This window comes from Prunus avium, chromosome 5, assembly GCF_965620075.1.
Source record: "Prunus avium chromosome 5, drPruAviu1.hap1.1, whole genome shotgun sequence".
Classification (NCBI taxonomy): Eukaryota; Viridiplantae; Streptophyta; class Magnoliopsida; order Rosales; family Rosaceae; genus Prunus; species Prunus avium.
In genome coordinates this window covers 14,998,275-15,024,391 of record NC_142288.1, presented here as the reverse complement: position 1 = coordinate 15,024,391, position 26,117 = coordinate 14,998,275, and the positions used below count along the sequence as shown (strand labels likewise).

Here is a 26,117-nt window from a genome sequence, read left to right as displayed (position 1 = left end):
GAGGGGAAAAATTTGGGTTTAGCCCCTCATGGGTTGGAGAAGGTCTAAGAGTGTACAAAAGATAGCATTGAAACAACCAATACTATCCAAAACCCAAGCATGAGAGACATGAATAAATGCATGATTTTAAAAAAAACTCACGCTTGAACAACTCAAGGGGAAACAGCAAGAAAAGAGAAGAAAGAAGAGGAAGCCTGAACAACACTTCGATCTGCACACGAAAACCGCAATGCGACCAACAAAAATCATCATCCTACATCAGAAAAATAAACCAGAAAATTAAAAGCAGCATAAACTAAGAAAAAACAAATGACGTTAAGCAATTTTTCGGACTTTTAATACTAGAAAAATATGGCTTGACTTTAAAATAAGAAATCGTTGAGACGGTTATCCAGAGAAATACAATTGCAAAAACAAAAAACAAAAACAAAAAGGTTTTTAAGTCGCACGCGCTTACGTGCGGAGAGGCTAGTTAGAAGAAAAGGAAAAAGAAGAGAACCCAAACAAACTGCTTTTAACCACCAAGACTTCTACTATCAAATTATCACGCAACTCTCTCTCTCTCTCTCTCTCTCTCTCGGGACATACAAAATGCAGGTTTCAGGTGTTATTGGCGACGTTTCGTTGGTGATTCCCTCAGGCGGTGGTCTTAGCTGGCCAGAATTCAGACACTTCCATTCGCATACGCTCTCTAACTCCAAGTCATTTCTTTCTGGTGCTTTTTTCAGAGTAAGCTCTCGTCCACTCTCATTCATGTTTTGCTCTCGTGTTTAAGCCTTTGGTTGCTAAACAAGCGTGAGAAATTGAAAGGAATTTTTAGATTTTAATTAATGATGGTTGGATCTTTTTTTTAGCCTTTCGTTTCTTTGGGATAGATTGGACACAACCCAGATCAGATATTTTCTTTTACCCTGTTTGGTTGCCTAGAAAGTGTAGGAAAATTTGTGACTGATATACAATTATCCATCTCCACTTGGTTTATTTAAAAGCTATTTCGTGAATAAATTAACAATGATAAAATTTTACTTCCTTAGGAACATATTTTCTTTTTCTTTTTTGAAATAAATGGAGCCGTACGTATTCAGACTGCGTGTGAACTGTTTGTTCATTTGAAGTTAATTCTTCAGTCATTCAATTGGTGGTGATATGAACTTTCATGGGCAACAGTGACCAAAAGAATTAGACCTTGTGCTCCCAATATTATCAATCAGATTGGGTTTTAGTTTTATTTTTTCTATAATTTATTTAGGTTATGAAGAGTTATCCCTGCAAAAACGTTGTTACATAAAACTGAAACGAAAATGTGGATAATCAAATGGCTAAACAACTTTCAATTTAAGTTTAACTGAAATTTTGCATGGATAATCGTTGATAGAGAATCTAAAAACTAAACAGTTCCAGTCATTGGTTTTTATCCCAGAAATAGGATGTGCATATTTTAAGGAAAAATATGGACATCCTTAATACACTCGTGTCTCTATGTTTTTTTTTTCTTTTGCTCATATGTTGAATTTTGCTATTTTTGTCAAGATTTTGTCAATGTTGTCAACTGATTTATGCCTATTTATGCCTATGTTCTGTCTTGTCTAGTGCAAAAAAAGAGAGGAAGAGAGCAGCAATCTATATACTTAATTTCTTTGCCTGCCAACAGTTTCCTCATTCTTTCTTTCTGGATCTTCTGATTTTTGTGTTATTTTTTTCTTTACCACAAGGTTTACACATGAATTTACCAGTTCTACATACCATAAACTTACTGAGGAAAACAAAAACAAAAGATCCCGAATGTACTAAGTAAACCATAATAATCTTACCTAAACAACTCATGATCCTAGCCATAAACTGAAATGGTTGCCGCAACATTAATGAGATTAATGACAGTTGGGTGGCACCAAAAGACGGCTTCGTTTTTTTTTTTTTTTTGGCTGGGTGAGAAATTTATAGTATTGGGTGGTGGAAGGAAGGCTAAAGTATCATGGGGCTGTATGTTGATGGCTATCATTTAGGCTATTTGGTCAAAAAGAAAACAAAGGATCTTTGAAGATGTTAAGGGGATGGAAGTGGAGGAGGTGCGGGAGAAGGTTAATTATCGGGCGGCACTTTGGGCATCTATTTCTTCTGATTTTAGGAACACTTCTATTTTGGACTTTGTTTTAGACTGGAAAGCTGTAGTGTCTTGAATTGTTTTGGTTTGCTAAACTAGTTGTAGAATGAATTATTGTTTTCTCTTGTATGTTTATGGTGGAAAGCTTATACATGGTGTTGTACAGCTTCTTTTGTGAAATAAACTTTCCTCTCTTTGTATTTTTTTAAAAAAGGTTGGGTGGTAGGATTGAAAAGGGGAAATCTGAATCGGTGTTATAAAAAAGGAGAAGTGGAGTAGCTTTGAGTGGATGTGGCTTGCTTTGGTTTTTACTATAAGTGAAACTGTGTTGCAGATGAGTAAGAAAATACATGCTTAATGCAATGTCATTGGTGAAATAACTGATGGGTGTGAGATATTGTTGTTTTGTTCACAAAATGTTGCACAACTTTGTTCATATCTGGGTAAATCTCACATATTTCCTTAAAGCAAGCATTTGATTTTACTAATGCCAGTATTTAAAGCAACTGAAGTGCCAATCGAATGGGAAGAACCTTATGTCGGGAACCAAATAGTATTTAGGGTTTCAGGCAAATATGGGAAAGGTTAGAACCAGTACCCAAAATTGGTGCAGGCTTCAAGGGGTGGCCACACTTACTGGGAAAGGAGGTTGTTAATTTAACCTTAACATTTTCCATTATGATTTAGACCCCTTCTTTAATCATATCATTCTTCCGACAGACTCAACTTACCAGTAGTCCTGTGAGTCATGAGAACTTATCTTCATAAAGTGGAACTGTTTACTACAGTCTAGGTATCACCGTCGAAAGTTGACAATCTCCTTGAGAAACAAAAATTTAAACATAAACCAGAATTTGCAAGTGTTTCAGACCCAAATTCTAGCCAATCCTCACATGACAATGTAATTTATTAAAGTTAAGAGTTATTAATAAAGAGAGCAAAGTTTACCTGTGGAAGATACTTGCATTATCACCAAAAATGGCAAAAGGATCCATAAGTAAAACTAGAACGGAAGAAGCAGAAGATGAAAAACAGAGAATAATGACAGATGCATAGACGAGTAGAAATAAAAACTGCTGTCAACTGCCTAGCTGCTAAGGATGAACATCTGTTTTGCCGTCATTTTGTAATGAAAATGATATATTTGATTGATACGTTGCTCCTGAATTGGCTTTAGTGTATTATTTTTTCCATGTCTTCATTGAATTTGTATCCCCATATATTTACCAATTTCTAATCCTTTTGATTCTATGCATTTGTATTCCCACATGTACTTGCATGGTATCATTTTTATAAGCTAGTTGCCCCAAGATGCCTAAAGGGGCTATTCACCATTTTGTATGTCAGTTTCAAAGTAACACTGATTATCTTGATTTTGGCATTGATTTAATATATATATACACACTGAATTTGACTGCTGAAATTCAATGAAGAGAGTTGTATGAATATTTCTGCACCATATTGCCATATCCAGGGTGGGCACTAAGGCAAGGTTATGAATGGTTGGCGCTTTAACAAAATATTTTTCTTTTCTTTTCTAGAGCTGTCCTTCATCTTGCATACCAAAGCTGGGAAACGGACTGTATAAGTGCCGAGCAAGAGGGTTGATTGTGAGAGCATCAAAGGATTCAAGTGATAATTTGGTGCCAGTTGCTCCTCTTCAATTTGAATCCCCCGTCGGCCAGCTTTTGGCCCAAATGTTGCAAAATCATCCACATCTACTACCTGCAGCCATTGATCAGCAGCTTGAGAACCTTCAAAAAGATAAAGATGCTCAAAGAGAAGAAACTTCTGCTTCATCTGAAGATCCCCTCTACAAGTAAGTACTGTGATCTCTCAAGAGTAGTTATTTTAGTTTTGTTCTTGAATGGACGGTAATTGGTAAATTTTTACATTTTGAAACAACTCAGAATTTGATGCACACTGATGGAAATGTTTAAGGATCCTCTTTGGACGCCCACCACTAAGCCCATTGCCCCAATTCTGACAGTAAGGCCTTTTTGGTAGTGTAAGAGTCATTTAATTTTAAAATAGTTATAATGTAAGTCAAAGAGTTAATCTGAGAGTTAACAGGGGTTAATAAGAGTGAACTTATTTGGATCTTAGCTTCAATGTGTTTTAAGATTTCTTGGAGTTCTATTATTTAATGTTTTTTTTTTGGACGAATCTATTATTTAATGTGACTTATACTATTTCTCTAGAAATTAAATTATTTAAAAAATGTTAAAAATTTCTAATTCAATTTCGAAGTTAAAAACAAAAGCTGAAAAAAAAAATGGAGATAGAGAGAGAGAGAGAAAGAGTACATTTGGGGTGGGGGTATTTGGGTGGCTTAGAGTAATTAAGCAAAAGTTCTATCATTTAAAGCCCTTCATAATCATAAGCAATAGCCACCTTGTGTTTTCCTACATTACACACAGTGACCTAATGCTGCATATGGACTTTATCTTACCACCCAACTGACTTCATAGCAGCAGCATTGCTGATCATTGTGGGGTAACAATGTGATATGGGAGCAGTTTTATTTTCAAATTAGCAGGGGATTAAAAGTATTTGGTTTGGCATGATTTTTAGTTTTATGGGATAATGATACTTGTGGCATTGAAAACATGATTGGAATTGGCAGATCATTAACTAATTGGAGAGAATAAATACTTTCTTCGGGCCTGGTCCACCTGTAATTAATTTGTGTCTTTGGGTCTATTAGCTAGATACTGTAAGACTCCACAAGATGCAGACCAGTGGTCATACTGAATTCAGCAGTTGAACCCTCAGTTGTGTCAGTAGTAATTGAAAAGAAAAATAAATATTGCAAAAGATTTCATTAGGTCTGCACTTTTTCTATCATCCCATATTATGCTCACCTTCTTGATACAAGATAAACTTATACATCTATGTAACTTCCTGCCTTTGCTATGAATCTTTGAGATTTAGTATTTTACACTACAGGTTGTATCATGTTATGTGCTGCTCTAGTTATTTCCGGGTTTAAACTTGATTTTTTATTTTTTATTTTTTTTAAATGATGGCAAGAGCTTCCTAGGTAGCTGAAGTACACTTGACACATGCCAAGTAAATTTTCTAGTCCTACTGAACTTGGATGTGAGATTTAGAGAAAAAAGTACTTGTTTTCATTTATTTTCTCTTTTCCATAATTTGACTTGAACCATTTTTGTTTAAATATAGAGTGCGGTTCAATTTGTGTGCATGTGCTTGAGTTTACAAGTGTATGACAACTGATGGGTACAATTTAGCACAATGCTAACACCTCAATGCTAGTACTTTAATATGTGATAGGTACCAGCAGGAATATGACATAATTTCACGAAGATCAATCAATCTAAGAACTTTGTGCCAATGCTTACCCTTAGATTGTGGCACTACCATCAATCAATCTAAGAACACAATTACCTTTCCTGCAGTTGCAAAGCTGATGCATCACTGCCCTCCCGGAGCCTATTGCACACCGGTCTGTCCACCATTTCGATGGGAGCAATTAGATGACATCCAATCAGAGACTCCACAAACTACTAAAAAACAACCTGCATATGTTTCCCCTCCATTAGCCACATTACAGTACTAGCACTAGAATGTCACCATCCTCACCATTGATCAGTTGGTGTCACACCATCTTGAGTCTTGACTTACATTTGGCCTCCATCAGTATCTTATCTTCATTAATTTGTACTGCATTTCTGACCTACCATCACCATCACCATCACCTCTTTCAGGCTGAATCATAGCTCCAAATTTTCTTTCTTCTCTTGAAAGTCAATTTTAAGTAGACATGATTAGGTGTCTATGAAGAGATACTGTTATTTCCTCACAAAAAATAATTGAAGAGATGCTTTTATCATGCATCTCTCCATACTGTACACAGTTTGAAACATATTGTCTAACAATCTCTTCGCATACTGGTGCTTTCTCTTTATTTGTTTTCCCCAACTATTGTTTGATTCATTGTTTGGGTGTTGGAGGATATGGATTAACTTCTTAAATAAAATCATGAATTTTAGGCGAATAGCTCAAGTCAAAGAGAAAGAAAGACGCATGGCATTGGAAGAGATAATATACTGCTTGATAGTGCAGAAATTCATAGAGAATGATATTTCAATGATCCCGAAGATATCAGCGACCTCAGATCCCACCGGAAGAGTGGATTTCTGGCCAATGCAAGAAAATAAACTAGAATCTGTTCATTCTCCTGAAGCATTGGAGATGATACAGAGCCACTTATCCCTTGTACTTGGAGAGCGACTTGTGGGCCCTCTTTCTGCCATCGTTGAGATTAGCAAAATCAAACTTGGAAAGTTGTATGCTGCTTCAATAATGTACGGATATTTTCTCAAGAGAGTTGATCAGCGGTTTCAGCTTGAGAGAACCATGAACACCCTTCCTGATGGTTTCACTCCAGATGCAGCACCAGCAAACCAGCTATGGGATCCAGATTCCTTGATCCGGATACCTCCATACGGTGGTAGTGATAGTGATAGTGATGGAGGTAGTTACATGAACAATGGTGATGACAAGCCGTATCGACTGAGATCCTATGTGATGTACTTGGATGCAGAGACTCTCCAGAGATACGCTACTATAAGATCAAAGGAAGCGATTTCTTTGATTGAAAATCAGACACAAGCACTATTTGGGAGACCTGACATCAGGATTACTGAGGATGGTTCAATCGATGCCTCTAACGATGAAGTGATTGCGCTTACTTTCTCTGGATTGACAATGCTTGTCTTGGAAGCTGTTGCTTTCGGATCATTCCTATGGGATGCTGAAACCTACATTGAATCCAAATATCACTTTCTCAAAAGCTAAATGTTTATTTATTTACGCCCAGAGGCGAGGCTGCTGCTTATATGTTTTAGAGTATTGAGCCATGGTGTAATGAGTTTCCTGTAAATATAATGGTTAGTTAATTGTTACAAAAGTTACTGTCTAGATGTGTTGCCAATTTGACCTACTTTATCCCAAATGTAACTGCAGGAAAGATGTAAATAGTGATGCACGTATTACCTGGTGCTGGGCCTCGGGCGTGCGACTCGACACCACCAATGTTGGTGATTTCTAGTGTCTTCCTCAAATTTTTAACATGGCAGCAATTACACAATCCGAGTATACAAACATGCTATGTTGCACGGATATCAGTATAAGTATGAGAATACGATATGGCAATACGCCAATTATAATATTATATTTAATTAATTTTAGATGAATTAGTTCTAAAATATAATACATTTGTTCTTTTAAGGGATTCTCAAATAATTTTATTTGAGGGACACTTTTGAAGCCCAATATGAATTTTTCTTTCACAATCTGAATTGTCTATTTTTTAAATCCTCACTCATAAATCCTCCTTGTAAAAAACATTAGACAAATCAGAAACCGTTAAGACATCTTAGTTGTGTCCAACGAAATTGACGAACATGGTGCTTCAAGAAAATATAAAATAACAAGGGAGATTCACTACTATACCCAATATAGGAATCCAAATTATATATTAAAAAAAACCTATATGAAATGGACTTTAGAAACACACCCAAAACCCATTTACAACATAACAAAAAGGCTTTTAACTTCTTTTAAATTACAAAATTGTCACTGATTTCTTAAAACAAACTCAACCCCAAAACCTCATAAAAAAATCCCAAAACACTCAATAGGGCATCAAAGTAATTTAATAATTAAAATTCAATTCAATTGGGGTCAGCTATCATTTTTTGGGTTTTTTTTGGATTTGTTTATAGAAATTAAATGGTGTAGGGTTTATTTATAATTTTAGTACTAAGAATGGGTATATGACTAAATATCTCAAATAACAATCGTTTAATTGAGTAGACAAATATATCCAAATTCAAGTAATTTTTTGAAGATATTTTTAAGGGAATAAAACAACAGCATGTGTAATTAGACCCAACATCAAATGGTTAACAAAAGAAACATCTAAGATCTGATTGTAATTAGACCAAACATCAAGGGGTGCAATTGAAACGTCCTTGTATTTTCTCATCGACGTCTAGAGCTTTCCAAAGCAACTACCCCTTTTTTAAAACAAACGCTTAATTATTCCACACCCAACCGCCGCCCTTTGTTTAAATAAACTGTGACCATCATTTCACTTGCTCCGCATATTTATTTATTTATATATATATATTTTTAAATGTATTTCATACCCAAATTGACTTGCTCCTCATTAAAAAAAAAAAATTAACAAAAAATTTGATTCGGTCCATTTTGGGAGGGCAGGTTAGTATCCTAACTTCTCGTGTATAAATTAAACTCATTATTTATAAAAATAAATAAAAAGCCAATGGGTCTAGCTTAGTGAAAAAGGCCCTTGACTTGCAAACTAAAGGTCCCAAGTTTGAATCCTCACGGCATCATAGTTGTGTGTGAGTGTGTGAGAAATCCCCTCTCTCCTGTAGACTATTGCTTGTCCTTTGAAAAAAACAAGAGGGGTGGGGGAAGACCCTGTTGGCGGTTTCTAACGTTAGATCATGTAATTAAGAGCAATTATCTATCCACTCGAGGTCATAATTTAGAATGTTAGTAAAACGAAACGGGATAAGTACAATTTGGCAAAATTTTTGAAAAATCCAAATCAAAAGTTTGGCTACTATATAATATTTCAATATAATTTTTTAAAAATTTGTAATATAATTTTTTTTAATAATATATGAAAAAATACGTGTATTAAACGTGAAGAATACATACATATGTATGTGTGTAAGACGTGTATTGTACATTTTTTTTTTAAATGTGTATATTATCGAGTCTTTTATACATGTATGGAAAACAAAAATATTTTTGAAAAATATTTACGTGCGTATATAACACGAATATTATACAAAAAATTACTAACTAGGCCATATATACGAAGATGTCGCTTGTATAAAAATAAAAATACAAAATGTACCTTAGCAGTGTTTTTAGTCACTTGTTTTATGATGGGCCATATATACGAAGATGTCATCATCCTTACGTTACTCCCTTCATAGCTTAACAGATGTCCCTTTTCCAGCGTCACATTAAAGGCTTGGGTAGATAAACTTAGCCTAAATTATTGAGTTTGATGATGGGAACATTTTGCTTAGATTACGACTTCTTCTTCTTATTATTTTTAAAATTTTATTCTTTCATATACGCTAGCTAGCTCGGGCTCACACCCATATTTATTCTTGTATTCTTCTTTCTGCTTAGCAAATAACAATTAATTAATTAATTAACAAATATGTCTATACTTTTAATTAACAAATATGTCTATACTTTATATAGTATATACTTAGCTAAATACGAATATAGTATGAATTTAATTTTAATGTGTATTCATCTCTTTTGAAGGATCAATATCTAAGGATACAAGTTGACTTAGTGACCAAGAAAAGCTAATTACAATGAATTCTAATAATTACAGAAATCCTGATTATACAATAATCACCACAATCCTAACCATACTAGGAGAGTTGACTCACGCTAACAATATGTATAAAATACGCACTTCTATTATTCGCTAAATTTCTTTAAAAGATACAACGAAAAATTCGGCCATTATATAAAAACTTGTAATTATGCCTAAATTTGTTTGTTTGCATTTTTTTTTAAATTGTACGTGAAAAATAATGATAGAATACGCAAATAATTGTTAAATGTTTGAAACAAACGTTTACTGTTCATAAAAAATAAGTACATATGCCGTTAAGAGCATTGCGATAAAAAATAGAAAAAATACGTCAATTAATGTAATATGCCGTTAAGAGCATCCGCAATAATTGTTTAATAGTTCAATGCAATAAAAAAAATACGGCAATTAATTTTTTTTTCAAATATATTCAAAATTGATCTTTTTTTGAAGATCTCTTTGAGAATATTTCAATGGTACAATTTTTAGTGTTATTAAATTTATTTATTTTATTTTATTGAGTATGTAATAAATAAAAAAAACATGTAAGAAATATAACCATTGATATGAAGTTATTTAATTGTACCATTATAAGTAAAATGGCAATCCAATTATTGCATGGAGTCATTATGGATGCTCTTAGACGAATCGTTGCATGGAGTATCAACTTTATTCTTTTAATTGGCAGAAGTGTTAGTTGTTATTACAATTATATTCCCTTGACTTGGAAGGCCAAAGGACCCCTCCATCGATATAACTTAGGCACCGCATGAATTTGTAGTTGTTAAATTTGGTTATGGATTACCTACTGTTTATATTAATCATTCATTATTATTATATGTAACAACCCGACATTTATTTTATTTTAAAATTTTAATGTATGCAAATCCTAAAGTTCAAACATAAAAACAAACAATTCCGTAAGTTGTAACCACAGGCACCAACTACATTTTGTATATAATATCTCTTCGGTGAAACCGTGGGTATTGTGTTATCAATTCTTTCATGTTATTATATGTGTATTTATTTATTCATATTATACATAGGTCCATGATATATTAATCATGTTGTCAATTCATATTATAACATATGTACTAGTACGTAACATAACATAATGCATTGATGTGACCATCAAACTAGAATTTTTTCGATGTGTGTTTCCCCAATTCTCCAGAAAAATACAAACACTTAGAAACCTTAGCCACTCTCTCTTTCTCTCTCTCTCTCTCTTAGCCCCAAAGGAAAAACTCAAAAAAGGGAGGGGAGGTTAGGGGTAGGAAGAAGCGTAGGTTAGGGGTAGGAAGAAGCATAACTGCCCCTTCTTTCCCTCTCCAAATTTTTTTCGGGTTAGTGAATACTCCCTTATGGTGTTTTCAATAAGAAGTCCTTTGTGGTGATTTCTTCTGACCCATCCTTAGGTCGAAGTTCGTCATCACCTACTTTTCCATGATTGTTCGATTGACATATTTGTTTGTTGTTATGCGTAGTTAGATCGCTAAAAAACCATGTATTTCCCAAATCAGTCATATAATGGCGTTTTTTAAGGTGGTGGCTGTAGTGTTCATTTAAAGTTATTGGTGTGGTTTTAGAATTTTGGGTTTTGTGGGTTTTGCTTAAGATAACCATGCTTAATGGTAGTGATGTGGGCTAGGAGTTGTGTGTTCGACTTTTGTCCGCTTTAGTTTTGTTTTTTATCGTGTTAATTTTATTTTTCATTAGACTTGATACTTTGGATCGATCTGTTGATTTATTTTTTTATTTTTATTTTTTTAGTACAAGTAATAGTGTCACATACACACACAAATATGATGTCATAAAAGTTCGAACCTAAGATCTCTAATCTGCAAATGAAAGCCCTTTTCCATTGGGCTAAACCCATTAGCGTGATGTTGATTTCTTAGTTGTACAAATATCTAATGAAGTTGCTCCTTCTTCTGATGGCCAATCGGATAATATCCCAGCCAACCAAGGGCATTATCGTACATCCCACAATTAATTAGTTAAATAATTAATTCAAAGCCTGATCAACAGCCGAGGACCATATATTTTGTCTTTCTTTTCTTCTCTTTCTCTTTCTATCTGTTTCTCTCGTAACCTTTGCATTGAATCCCTGGCCTCTTGGTTTGGTGGCCTCTTAGCTCCTCCCTCTTGTGAATTCTATATAAACAAACTCGGAGAGAAATCAAAGGAGGTGAGATCGGATGAGAGAGAGAGAAGGAGAAAGAGAGAAAGAAAATTAAAACAAAACGCAATACAGATCAAAATTTAAATTATTACAAAGAAAAAAGAAAAGAAAATTATGGAGGGGACAATAAAACGTTGTAGATGTTGGTTCAACGGGATTTCTCTCTTTCTCCATCCTCTGATCATCAGTGTCTCAATCATATTCTTGTGTATGGCTAATATTGGCAACGCGGACGCAGCTTTCAGTAACCTCACCACCATCCCCTTCAACCAAGGATACAGCCCTCTCTTCGGTGATGGCAATCTTGTCCGCTCCCCCGACGGGAAAGGTGTTCGTCTTCTCCTCGACCGCTTTACAGGTTAGTTGTGTTCATTTGCGCGTGCAGAAAAGCTAGTATAATATTAGACAATTCATTATATGACCTTTATTTATTTCTTCAATTATATTCATTTTTTTCTCTCTTTCATTTTTCATATTGATTAATTTGGTTAATTAATTTAATTAAGGGTCTGGCTTCATCTCCTCTAATCTCTACAACCACGGCTTCTTCAGCGCCAACATTAAGTTGCCATCCGATTACACTGCCGGTATCTGTGTTGCCTTCTACGTAAGTTCTCTTATTATATTTTGGAAATTGGAATCCCTTCTGGTTGGGAAGAAATTTTGTTGCTACATATCCTGCAAATTAATTAATTTGTTTATTTATATGATCGTGATCAAACTGAACAAACAGACCTCAAACGCGGACGTATTCGAGAAGAGCCACGACGAGTTAGACATAGAATTCTTAGGGAACACAGAAGGGAAGCCATGGAGATTCCAAACCAACATCTACGGAAATGGCAGCACCAACCGCGGCCGGGAAGAGCGTTACCGGCTGTGGTTCGACCCTACCAGGGACTTCCACCGATATAGCATTCTTTGGACCCCTCAAATCACCATGTGAGTTTTTTTTTTCTTCTCATATTTCTATTATTAATATTTATTAATTTCCTTCTATAGAATTTGTGTTCTTTTCTACATATATATATTTGTTTTGCCTTGTTTTTCTATGCCATGTTTTGCTTTGATTGTTCCTCCTGTTTTGGGAAAGTTCTGGTATTCTTGTTTACGTGGTTATGCTTTGTAGACTTTGTTGTTTGCTTATTTGACCTCACGGAGCAGCCACACACGCTTTGGGATTGCGTCTGGGTTGCTTCTACTTGAGCACAAATGGACAACACATGAGTCTATTCAACCTAAAAAAAGTTTATATAAATAATATCTCTTCTCGAGAATTATTCAACATGTGTTATGCTTAGGTCGCACTTTGAATTTAATTTGATGGTTGATTAAATAAAATTGTGGATAAATGTGATCATACTTTGTTTAAAATCTAATAATAACCCAATATGTCACATCTAACACAAGAATAATTCTCTTTTATGCTCTCAGAGAAAAAACAAGAATCATTTTTATATACGTGCGCCTACACACACGATCATTTTGTCATATATATATATACACACTAGTTTTTGATGTATTTTTACTTAAACATTTTTGTTATTTTGAACTCAATTTGACTTCAAAATATTCGAATGAAACTGTAACAAGAAGCTCTTATATAATTCATACTAGCAAGCTTGTGCCAATTGGTTTATTTATTTATTTTAGAATATAAAAAGATATGGATAATTGTGTTTCCTAAAAATAAGACTCTTTATCTGATTTTTTCAATTATATATTTAAATTCTTTTTTAATATGAAAAAGTGTGAATTTACCATATTATCCTCATTTAATTAATAATCTCAATTATTAATGTTTGCATTAACTAATGACATTTTCCGGTATTTTGAATGTTGATTCTCTGCCTTTTGCTTCATATTTAAAGATAAATATACTTTTTAGATGGTGTACCAAATTATTGTTAGGCTACCAAACTGACCCATGCAGATCCGAAGTTTTCTATACACCATATTGACTCAATCATAGCCTAATTTTAATTGAAAAAATTGATTGATGATAATTGATATAATCAGTCAATTTGTCCAACTAAATTATTGCCATTGTTGACGTATAATTTGGGGTGATGCAAGTAAACCTTCCCCTATATATAATTATTTAATTATTAAATTTGTAAAATTTGTTCAATTAAATTAAGGCTATGATTGACGTATCAATTTCAGATGATGCAATAAATAATTAATGACTAAAAATTTGTTAATGTATCAGATTTTATGTGGATGATGTTCCAATTAGAGAGGTGGTGAGAAGGGAAGAGATGGGGGGGGACTACCCGTCAAAGCCAATGTCGTTGTATGCGACTATATGGGATGCTAGCAATTGGGCCACATCAGGAGGGAAATACAAGGTGAATTACAAATATGCCCCTTTTGTAGCCGAATTCAAAGACCTGGTCCTGGATGGCTGCCCTGCCGACCCCATCCAGCAAATCCCAGCCGCTGAAGCATGCGCCGAGAAAAACGCCCTCCTCGCAACCCAGGACTACTCCGTCATCACACCTCAGCGGCGGGCCGCCATGCGCAGGTTCAGGCTGCGTTACATGTACTACTCTTATTGCTATGATTCGTTGCGGTATCCCGTGCCACCACCCGAGTGCGTCAACATTGCGGCTGAGAGGGCACGCTTTAAGGACACCGGCAGGTTGAAGTTTGGCGGCAGCCACAAGCGGCAGTCCAAGCGGAGAACCCGCAATCGCAATCGGGTCCTCCCTGATTCGGACGTTACACCCTATTAACCTTTCGGTCATTGCCTTTATATTTTATTCATACAACTCATGCATGCATGTAAATTCAAGCCTAGCTTATACCATACCGTACAATACTGTACCTATATAGGTTGGTGGGGCGTCATTCCCCTTTTCTCTCTCCAAATTAAGTTCAAACCTTAATTTTCTGTTGAAAATTAGTATAAAATTTGGCATCATGAGTTATATATAAGCAACCACTTTTGGTGGGGTCTTTTTTGGTTAGACACAAATTTGGTGCTTTCTCATTCACATGAAATAAATTTAATTTGATGAGCGCGTACACTGAAAAAAAAAAGCCAATGATTAGGTCGATTGATATTGTTTTAATATGATATCCAAATTCATATTTCCAGCAACATATAAAATTTGAGTGCTGTTAAACAAACTCTAAAATTAACTGAGTACACTCTACTACCAAAGAATTTATTGAATTATTAATTTACACCAATATAAAATGACCAAAAAGGATATATTGAATTGTGAAACAAATATAATTTTAATAAGTATACTCTACTCACCATATTCAACCCTAATCAAATGTAGATAAGTTTTTGTTTAATTTTAAGGGTCATTGATGTTTCAAAGGCTTAGAACTTCCTTACAGACACAGTGAAAGACAAGTGTTGACGTTTCTCCATGTACTTAATTCTTCCTGATGCAAAAGATGGGCAGCCATATTTGAATGAAAAAGTTTGTTCCAGTTTGACTTAACTCAACATCATCCATACAATAAAGTTGAAGTGGATGACTTAAAATCCTAGGGTTTGAACATTTCTTCTAACTTGGAAGCATTCAAAATTCTCAAGGATTTCGAACTGGTGATGATGCATTTCACTGGTAATTTGACAGAGATGTTTGAGTCCCCTCCACATAGTTCGAAGAAAATCACAAGGATTTACAAGAATCAAGCTTTGAATTGTAGGAGCTAGCAAATCTACTCACACAACAGCTTACAAAATTAAAGATTTTGAAGTGAACCCAAAATCTGAAAAGAGGGCACGAATTCATGTAAAAAGAGAAATCTGGTTTAGGATTGGTATTAGGGTGTTGTGTGATAGAGTGTATTAGGGTGTGCACGGGGTATTTTGGGTAGTTAAATAAGGTGTACTTAGTTAATTTAACATTTTGATTAAAATATTAGGGTGTACTTAGATCATAGGGTGTACTTAGTTAATTTTAGGGTTCGTTTAGCAACACTCTAAAATTTTAGGGTTTTGTTGAACAAACCCTAAAATTAATTGAGTACACCTAATTACGATCTAAGTATACCCTAATATTTAAATCAAAATATAAAATTAACTAAGTACACCCTATTTAACTACCAAAAATACCCCTGGTAAGCAACAAAAGACTTCAACTGCATAAGTAGTAATTGGAAATGAAAACCAAACTAAGCAGAGCACAACTAAACAAGACTAAGATTATAGGTCATCATGACTTACAAAACTAAGATGGACAAACTGTGATGAAACTAAAGCCATTGAATAGAGAAGTTCATTTGGTTCATCGACTGTTAATTTTCTAAAAGTGGTCTTCAAAATCAGAGTAATATCTACATGATCATATTTCTTCAGTAAAATCAAAATAATTTTAGAATTCGTTTAACAACACTCAAATTTTATCATACCAAATTGTCTAGCTAGAAATCACCATCCAACATCCATCGCATTTGAACTATTTTGTTTTTGTTATCTTTTATCCTTTCAGTCATGACGTGGCCAACCTTCAGGCTAGGCTAAGCATGTGCCACCTCCGCCTCACACTCTAAATCCCACTATGCATGTATAATTGGGCAACAAGAAAAAAAAATTGAATTAACTGTATAAAATCCCAGGACATTGGGATTCATTTTAAATTGGTACCCACTTTTTGAAGATCCTACAAAATCATTCACAAACTCATTAAAATTTGTCACCTTAAGGAATGGTTGTTCATAACCTCTTATTTTCGAAGCGAAAGATCAACATTGGGATCTGCACTAGACTCTAACTTTTATCATAAATTCTAACCTTGATGTGGTGTGTATTATAGAAGAATATAGTTCTCATTAATTATAATTAGATTACATCAGAGTATTTATACAGGGAATAAAAACTGACTTTTCATACTACACAAGAGTCGTGCTCTAACAATACTCTAACAGATCTATAGCTGTCTAAACAGAGACTTAACAGCAGTATTAATATTCTAACTAACTTTGACTTGTTTGACTCCTTGTAGAGAGGTCTCTTTACATCCCCTCAAGCTGAATGGGGGGGACTGAAGTGAAAGCTTGGACCTGAGAAAAAGGAAACGTTGCTTGCTCAAAGACTTGGTGTGAATGTCAGCAATTTGCTCTTGACTACAAACATACTTCACAGTCAATTTTTGATTGAGAACCTGTTCTCTAATGTAGTGGAAATCTAGCTCAAAATGTTTAGTTCTAGAATGAAACACATGATTATTTGATAGCGCTATGGCAGATATATTATCACACCATAAGACTGGAAGAGAAGGAAGTTTGTAACCAATATCTGCAAATAACTTTGCAATCCAAGAAAGTTCAGTTGCTGCTAAAGTGAGTGATCTGTACTCAGCTTCTGTTGAGGATTTTGCCACAGATGATTGCTTCTTTGCACTCCAACTTATGAGAGTAGATCCTAGAAAGATGCAATAACCTCTAGTAGATCGTCGATCATAAGGGCAACCTGCCCAATCTGCATCAGAGTAGGCTTGCAGAGATAGAACATTAGTAGCTTGCTTTTGAATAAAAAGACCATGGCTGATTGTGCCTTTAAGGTATCTCAGAATTCTTTTTACTGCTTGTAGATGAGGGTCTCTTGGAGTATGCATAAACTGACACACCTGGTTGATTGCATATGAGAGATCAGGCCTAGTCCAAGTAAGATACTGGAGAGCCCCCACAATAAAGCGATATTCAGCAGGATTAGGCAAGAGATCACCACTATGATCTAATTTTACAAAACCAACAGGAGTGGCACAAGGTTTAGCACCAGTCATGTGCACCTTGGTGAGAAGGTCAATGGCATACTTGGCTTGAGAAAGAAACAAACCAGTGGATGATCTTTGAACCTCAAGACCGAGGAAGTAATGAAGAGGGCCAAGATCCTTGACTGGAAATAAGGCCCCCAACTGAGTAATAACAGAGGTACAAGCCAAAGTAGAAGGACCTGTGATGATAATATCATCCACATATACTAAAACAATAACCAAAGAAGGAACTCGTTTGATAAAAAGAGAGGTATCAGACTGTGAAGCACTGAAACCAAGAGAAAGAAGTGTTGAATGCAGTTTTTCATACCAAGCTCGTGGAGCCTGCTTTAGACCATAAAGAGAACGATGGAGTTAACATACATGAGTAGGCTTAGAAGAATCCACAAAGCTGGGGGGTTGCTCCATATAGACTACTTCCTTAAGAAAACCATGGAGAAAAGCATTACTGACATCCAATTGATTAAGAAACCAGTTGTGATGAACTGCCAGGGTAAGCAAAAGTCTAATGGTGACTGGTTTGGCCATAGGGCTGAATATTTCACCAAAATCCACACCCTTTTGCTGATGATAACCTTTTGCAACAAGGCGACCCTTATATCTATCCACAGAACCATCGGGTTTTCGTTTGATTTGAAAAACCCACTTGCAGCCTACAAGATTCTGTTGAGGATAAGAGGGCATTATACTCCAAGTACCAGTGAGTTGGAGAGCATTAAACTCTTCTTGCATGGCATGTCTCCAATGAGCAAACTTAGAGGCTTGAATGTAGGTTGTGGGAACAAAGTCTAAATCTGTAGGAATATGGAATTTGGCAGAGGATGTTTAGTGGTAGTGCAGGCCTTAGGTTTGGATATTCCACTTTTAGATCGAGTCTACATTGGGTGAGTGGGTTGAACTGGTGGGAGAGGGGGAACCACAGGAACAGAAGCAGCAGCAGGAGAGACAGATTGTATATAGTGGCAGATTGTGGAGGAAGTGAAGTAGGGAGGGGAGAGATGGGGATGGAAAAAGTGAGAAAGCTTGGTGAAGAAGAATAAGGAGTAGGCAAGGGAGAGGAGACTAAGGCCAGAGTATGAAATGGAAAATCTGTTTCATGAAAAAGAACATGCCTAGAGATGTAAACATGACTAGTGTTTTGAATATCAAGGCATCTATAGCCTCTATGATGAGGACTATAACCGAGAAACACACACTTTGTGCTCTTGGGATCGAGTTTGGATGAGGTATAAGGCTTGAGCCAAGGATAGCAAGCACAAATCAAAATTCTAAGTTGAGAATAATCTGGTTTTCTTTTGAGTAAAAGTTCCAAAGGGGAGATAGTTTTGGAAGAAATAGGAAGGCGATTGATAAGGTAGATAGCAGTTGTAAAGGCGTCAACCCAAAATTGATGAGGAACCTTAGAAGCAGCCAGTAAAGTCCTAGCAGTTTCAACCAAATGTCTGTGTTTTCGCTCAACACACCCATTTTGTTGGGGAGTGTGAGGACAACTAAGTTGATGAGCAATGCCATTATCCTTAAGGTAGGTCACAAAAGCAATACTAAGAAATTCATCCCCTGAATATGATCTTAGGGCATGTTTGGTACCCCTCACTATATTGGATTGGGTTAAATAACACTTAAAAACCCATGTTTGGTAAGAGGAGGACTAACTTAAATGAGACTAGCAAGTTTTTGAATACCATAAGACTTTATGTTAGTTGTTTAAAGTCTTGATTGAATACCACTAGATTTGACAATTCTATTTTAAAAATCCTAATAGTCTTAATTGAATACCACAAGATTTATTTAGATTATTTAAAAGTCTTAATTGAATACCACATGACTTTTTTATCTCTAAATAGTCTTTTAAAATCCCAATTGAATACACCCCCTAAATAGTCTAATAGTAAAAAATTTGCCTCACTCGCGGGTTCAATATAACGAGCTTGAAACATGGTTCGCTAAATAGCGAGCTTGCTAAACAGAGCAAGCGAGTTCGACGATAACCAACTTCTTCTTCTTATTCACCTAGAACTGTCACCACCATTTCCCCAGTCGAACCACCAGAATCACCACAGACAGTCGTCAAACCCAGTCAATCAAACCATCTACCACCAATTCAAACCCACCCACTAGAATCAACCACCACCAATTCAAACCCACCCACTCGAATCAACCACCACCAATTCAAATCTAGTGGAACCAAAACCAAATTCAACCCAAATTCAACCACCACTGTCAAACCCAATTGAACCCTTTGAAAAATCATCAACCATCGACCATGGCTCAATGAAATCAGATGGAGATTTGTAACTTCAAAGGAGATGAAAATCTGTGACTTCAAAGGGGAATAAGAGAGAGAAAATGATGAGGAGGCAGAGAAAGGTTGGGAGGGGGAGATAGAAAAGGACAGAGAAGGAGAAGGATATCATTGTATCAATATTGGAGAAAAAAAGAGAGAACCAGAGAGTGAGATCTGGAGGAAGAGAGAAAAAAGAAAAAAGAAAGGGGGCCTGGGAAGGAAGAAGAAAAAGAAAAAGGGGAAAAAAGGAAGAAAAAAGAAGAAAGACATGAGATAAAGATAGTTTTAGCTTTTAAAATATTATAATTTTTTTATTTAATAAATTATACATTTTTCGTTGGTTTCTTTGCATCATTTACTTAGTTTTAGGTCAAAATCTCTAATGAATTTTAAATATTTAAATAATTATTTTAATGGTAGAATTGTGTGTAGTGAATTGAATCTCTAATTTTTGAGTCATGTAGATGACTTTGGTATATATGAAGAATTTCTAACTTTTGCATATATGAAATGTACATGTCAATTTAGTTTGGAGGAAAAGAAATGTATATGCCAATTTGGTAATTCTAATAACAAAAAAACTTACATTTAATTATTTAAAAATTATTATTTTAAAATATAAAATAATTATTTTTTAGTCCGACACAGCACCAAACATAGGTCTTCACTATTTTTACAATCCAGCTTCGTAGTTCGATGCAACACCAAACGTAGGTCAGGACTTAATCCAGCTTAGGCCAATATGAGCTAATCCGAGACAGTCCTAGGATTTAGTCCAATCCATGCCAGTCCGCCGTACCAAACGACCCCTTAGAGCCTTAATAGAAAGAGATAACAACTTTTCAACATGGGCTTTGAAATGCAGAAATGTCTAAAAGACCGCAGATTTTGTCTTTATTGGATAAAACCAATAGAATTTTGTACAGTCATCAACAAAGAGTACATAATACCTATAACCACTGAAAGAAGTAACAGGGGCTGGTCCCCATACATCAGAGTGCACTAAGGCTAGTGGTGTACAAGCAACGTTTGAAGAAGCAGTAAATGGAAGTTTAGTACACTTCCCCAAGGCACAATTAGAACAGAAAAATGAGCCATGAACAACATCAGATAAAGGCAAAAGTCCATGAGTAATCACTTTATTGAGGATTTTGGAGGAGGGATGACCCAATCTTTGATGCCAAGTGTTGTAGGAAACCTTTGTAGCAACATGCGCAGTGAGGGGAAATTGATGAAGAAGACCTTGAAGAGGATAGAGACCATTATGTGTAGGGGCCTTAAAAAGCTTCTTCCTCGAGATTCGATCCTTAACAAGGAAGCATGTTCATCAAATTCCATAGAACACTGATTATCCTTTGTAAATTTATGCACAGACACCAAATTATGTGCAATTTGAGGTACATGCAGCACATTATGAAGATGAAATGTAGAATATTGAGTGCAGAAGAAAATCTTGAATTGGAGGAGGGTGCAGAGGGTGCACGAGAACGATCATTGTGAAAATTGTTGTGACGTGGAGCAAAAGAAAATTGAGAATTATTGGTGTGAAAATTGTGAGGCTGGCGATTTGAAGAATTATAGTTGGATCGACCCCGGCCACGATTGAAAGAATTGGAGCGATAATGTTGTGGTTGAGCAGAATATGCCTAAGGTTGAGTAGGTGTAGGGAGTAATGGTGGTTGTGGTGGCGAGGCTTGGTGAGAAACAAAAGCCTAAGATGAGTGAGAGGATTGAAGGTGTTTCTTGCGTGCTAGAGACACTTCCTTGTTTAGTAAAAGGCCATGGAGTTCATCCACAGTGGTGGAACCAAGACGAAGCTCGATTTAGGTCACAAAAGACTCATACTCACCAGCGAGACCATTGAGAATAATAGCAATGAGATCAGATTCATCCACCAGAGGACCAGCGGCAGCTAAAGCATCGGAAATCGACTTATGCTGAAGATACTCAGAGATCGAAGAAGAACCTTTCTGAGCCGATTGAAGACGAGATCGGAGTTGATGAATATAAGATTGCGAGACACCAGCAAATCGCTTTTCCAAATTTTGCCACAATTCATTAGCAGAAGTAACACCAACAGTAAAAAGAATGAGATCATTAGATAAAGTGAAGTTGAGCCAAATGATCAGATTCTGATCTTTCTCGTACCAGAGCTCATAAGCAGGATTGAGCTGAGAGAGACAATTTCTAGAGGAATCACGAAGAAACCGAGGTGGTGGTGGTTCGGATCCATCAACAATGCTAGACAATTTGTAGCGACGAAAGATCGGAGCAAATAGAGAGCTCCAAAGAAGGTAATTGTCACGCTTGAGTTTGATTGGAACTAGGCTTCCAATATTCTGAATTGTGATCGAGTGCACCGGAGTGAAGTTAGGGTTTACAGTAGTTGAAGAAAGAGGAATTGATGGAGAAGAGTCAGACAAAGGAGAGGCCATTGGAAGAAGGACTAGGAAGGAGGATCTTGTTTGGCAAGAGAGAAAGTCACAGAGAAAATGACAGGGAATGAGGATTGTGTTTGGCTCTTGATACCATATAGAAGAATATAGATTCTCATTAATTATAATTAGATTACATCAGAGTATTTATACATGGAATAAAAACTGACTTTTCATACTGCACAAGAGTCGTGCTCAAACAATACTCTAACAGATCTACAGCTGTCTAAACAGAGACTTAACAGCAGTATTAATATTCTAACTAACTTTGACTTGTTTGACTCCTTGTAGAGAGGTCTCTTTATGTATTGCTAAAATATGAATATCGTTTGAATACTTAAGGTTAAGTTTTATTCTTCTTCATAAGGAGGTATATATAGGAATTTACATTAGTGCTTTACAAGGAAATAGATTCAGTAATCAATTAGGATAGTATCTTCTAATTATACAATGATTTGTCAACTATATAAAATAAGAAAGTAAATCCCTTAACTAATCAAGGAAATAAATCTCCTTGATTAATTAGGAGACTCACATCAACACTCCTGCTCAAGTTGGTGCATATATGTCACCAATCCCCAACTGGGTAAGTGAGTCATGAAATACTCTAACACAAACAGCTTTTGTTAAGACATCTATCAGTTGATCTTCTGATTTTACGAATGGTAGGCGGATGATCTTATTCTCAATTTTTTCTTTGATGAAATGTCTATCCACCTCAACATGTTTGGTTCGATCATGTTGAACTGGATTATGGGCAATATCGATAGCTGACTTGTTGTCACAATGCAACTCCATTGGCTTTTCTAGCTTGAATCCCAATTCTATCAAGATTCTTCTGATCCATAATAATTCACAAACTCCGTGAGCCATTTCTCGATACTCTGCTTCTGCACTAGACCGAGAAACCACATTTTGTTTTTTACTCCGCCAAGTGACTAGGTTACCTAACCAGAAGTAGAGCGTCTATCTATAATGGAACCAGCCCAATCAGCATCTGTATATCTAACAACTTCAATCTCCATTTTTTGAGAACATTAATCCTTTCCCAGGGGTTGACTTTAAGTATCTTAAGATTTGATCAACTGCATTCCTATGAGAAACACTGGGTTTATGCATAAACTGACTAACCACACTCACAACATATGCAATATCTGGTCTTGTGTGTGCCAGATATATCAACCTTCCAACAAGGTGTTGGTACTGTTCCTTATTAGTTGGTTCTTGGTAAATGTCTTCACACAAATTGTGATTCATCTCAATAGGTGTGTTAGCAGGCTTACATCCAAGTATTCTTGTTTCAGTGAGTAGATCCATTACATACTTCCTTTGAGACAAAAATACACCAGTTTTTTACCTTGCTACTTCGATTCCGAGAAAGTACTTCAGATCACGTAAATCCTTCATCTCAAATTTCTGAGACAAATACTTTTGCAACTTCAGTTGCTCTCTTGTGTCGTTTCCAGTTACAACTATGTCATCTCCATAAACAATCAATTCAGTAAGTTTTCCTTCATCACGCTTCAAGAACATGGTGTGATCTGAATTACTCTGTGTATATCCAAAATTCTTCATAGATTTAGTAAATCTGCCAAACCATGCCCTGGGAGATTGCTTTAACCCATATAATGACTTTCTAAGCTTGCAAACTTGATTCTTCTTGTCATGAGCTAAATTGCATCTTAGGGGTAAGTCCATATATACTTCTTCTTCCAAGTCTTCATGTAAGAATGCATTTTTGACATCAAACTGATGTAGTGGCCAATCGAGATTTGCTGCTAGATACAATAGGACTCTAATAGTGTAAATTTTGACTACTGGGGCAAAGGTCTCTTGGTGATCTCATATCTCTGTATGTACCCCTTCGCCACCAATCTAGCTTTATATCTTTCAATGGATCCATCTGCTTTAAGTTTCACAGTATAAATCCACTTGCATCCTACTGTCTTATTTCCATGAGGTAAGGGAATGATATTTTGTGACATTCTTTTGGAGAGCTCGAATTTCTTCATTCATGGCTTCTTTCCATTTTGGGTATTCTAGTGCTTTAGTTACACTGTTGGGGACAAATATGTCAGCCAACAGCTTCACATAGTGCACACGTGACTCTGATAATCTGCTAAGAGATATATAATTATTGATGGGGTATTTTCCTTTGGCTTTAAGATCTGCTTCATATTATACTCGAGGTTTGCCACGATTTTTCCTTTCTGGAAGCTGAGATGTAGGCTTTGTGCCTTCTGAAATCAAATCATCATGGGATATTCATTAGTGTTATCAGTTTTAGGAAAAGATGTTACCTGAATGACTTCCTCAGCAGGAGATTGGTGTGGTATTGAAGCTGAAGTAGGCAAATTCTCATAAAACGGTTCAACTTTCTCCTCCTAATTTTGACAACGTGGAGACAACTCATCGTTTTTCTTTGGCGACCGGTCGTTTTGAAGCAAGTTCTCCATATTTGAAGAACTAAGAGGAGGTGACCAGTCGCTTTCCACTAGAGACCAATCATTTTGATGCAAAGTGACATCATGGGGAAAAATTTGAGAATTTGAGCAGTGGTGGATTCTCGATTCTCCTCATATGCTGCTGAAAAATATAAGTCGTGTTCCTGAAACACAACATCCATGGAGGTAAAGACCTTCTGACTAGGAGGATGATAACACCAGTATCATTTTTTATGAGGTGCATAGCCAATGAAAACACACTTTTCGGCTCGGGGATCCAATTTGCTTCGTTGGTGATCATTTAAGTGGAAAAATACAACACAGCCGAAAATCTGGGGTTCTAGATTTGGGGTGGGAGGTATTTGGATATGGTGGTGAAGTGTTTGAAGTGGTGTTTGGAAATTTTGGATACTAGAGGGAATCCGATTGATGAGGTATGCTGCAGAGACGGCGGCTTCGCCCCAAAAAGATCATGGCATATTGGCACCAAAGAGAGAGGCACGAACTACTTCCAATAAATGTTTGTTCTTTCTTTCAACCACTTCATTTTGTTGGGGAGTGTAGGGTCATGAGCGTTGATGTATGATGCCATGATCTTTCTTGTAAGAATTGGTTAAGATCATGGTTGAGAAATTCTCTGCCATTGTCATAATGAAGAACTTGAATTTTAGCATGAAACTGAGTCTTTACCATTTGATGGAATTGTTGAAATTTGGAACTGACTTTCCTTTTAGTTTTGAGAAGGGAAACCCAAGTCATGCATGTGCAATCATTTATAAACGTGACAAACCATCGAGCTCCTGCTAGAGTGGCAATTTTAGCAGGTCCCCAAATATCAGAATGAACAAGAGAAAATGGAACCAAACTCTTATTTGAACTTAATGGGAATGGCACACGATGGCTCTTAGCCAATTCACACGTATCACACTGGAAGTTGGAAACATCAAGACTGGAAAATAATGATGCAAACAACTTCTTAAGATAACCGAACGATGCATACCTAAGACGTTTATGCCATAACTAAACTTTGTCTCTCTCCCCCTCCAAACGAGTTCTACTGGTTGTGAAAGCTTGACCAACCTTGGTCTCACTATCCTGTGCCCAGTCCAAGTAGTAGAGTTTGCCCCGCCGAGTACCACAACCAATCGTCTTTCCCATGAGGATGTCCTGAAAAACACAATGATTTGGCCAAAATGATACAGTACACCCTAAAGTAGTAGTAAGTTGTGCAACAAACAACAAGTTATGGTCCAAGGATGGAACAAGCAATACAGAATCCAGATGTAGGGAAGTAGAGAGAGATAGAGAGCCCTCCCCAACCACAGGGGAGGGGGTACCATTAGCATTAGACACCACCGACGGAGTGGATAATTTGCGACTAATAAGTTGGTCAGGATCAAATGTCATATGATCCGTAGCACCCGAGTCAATAATCCATGGAAATTTTTGAGAGGACGTATGAAAAGTAGAACCTTTGGTGGTGGGGGATAGAAGCACGAGTCCAGGCAGCCGAGTCAGCAGG

The 26,117-nt window shown here is 36.1% G+C and overlaps 2 protein-coding genes across 3 annotated transcripts; both read left to right on the top strand.

The window, feature by feature from the left end:
• The first annotated feature begins 516 nt into the window (after positions 1 to 516).
• On the top strand, positions 517 to 7,217 carry LOC110758051 (beta-casein (DUF760)). Of its 2 annotated transcripts, XR_015835894.1 has the most exons (4): positions 517 to 729; positions 3,643 to 3,920; positions 6,118 to 7,017; positions 7,094 to 7,217. XR_015835894.1 is itself a non-coding variant. In XM_088253204.1 (3 exons), exons 1-3 carry the CDS (start codon positions 592 to 594, stop codon positions 6,923 to 6,925), a joined length of 1,224 nt encoding a protein of 407 aa, XP_088109330.1. In that variant the 5' UTR covers positions 517 to 591; the 3' UTR covers positions 6,926 to 7,048. The 2 variants fall into 2 exon arrangements, 1 of the variants encoding a protein (XP_088109330.1); XM_088253204.1 differs by lacking the exon at positions 7,094 to 7,217 and having other exon boundaries at positions 6,118 to 7,048.
• Positions 7,218 to 11,552: 4,335 nt separating this feature from the next.
• On the top strand, positions 11,553 to 14,671 carry XTH30 (xyloglucan endotransglucosylase/hydrolase 30). The gene is made up of 4 exons (XM_088253205.1): positions 11,553 to 12,049; positions 12,198 to 12,298; positions 12,425 to 12,633; positions 13,904 to 14,671. The coding sequence occupies exons 1-4, from the start codon at positions 11,806 to 11,808 to the stop codon at positions 14,427 to 14,429; spliced, it is 1,080 nt and encodes a 359-aa protein (XP_088109331.1). The 5' UTR covers positions 11,553 to 11,805; the 3' UTR covers positions 14,430 to 14,671.
• Positions 14,672 to 26,117: the final 11,446 nt, after the last annotated feature.

Bases quoted from the DNA above. Each gene is read 5' to 3' on its own strand.
- LOC110758051 (XM_088253204.1), top strand. From the start codon at position 592: ATGCAGGTTTCAGGTGTTATTGGCGACGTTTCGTTGGTGATTCCCTCA. The intron at 730-3,642 runs GTAAGCTCTCGT...TTTCTTTTCTAG, and splicing joins TTTCTGGTGCTTTTTTCAGA to AGCTGTCCTTCATCTTGCAT. The intron at 3,921-6,117 runs GTAAGTACTGTG...CATGAATTTTAG, and splicing joins TCTGAAGATCCCCTCTACAA to GCGAATAGCTCAAGTCAAAG.
- XTH30 (XM_088253205.1), top strand. From the start codon at position 11,806: ATGGAGGGGACAATAAAACGTTGTAGATGTTGGTTCAACGGGATTTCT. The intron at 12,050-12,197 runs GTTAGTTGTGTT...AATTTAATTAAG, and splicing joins TCTCCTCGACCGCTTTACAG to GGTCTGGCTTCATCTCCTCT. The intron at 12,634-13,903 runs GTGAGTTTTTTT...TTAATGTATCAG, and splicing joins TGGACCCCTCAAATCACCAT to ATTTTATGTGGATGATGTTC.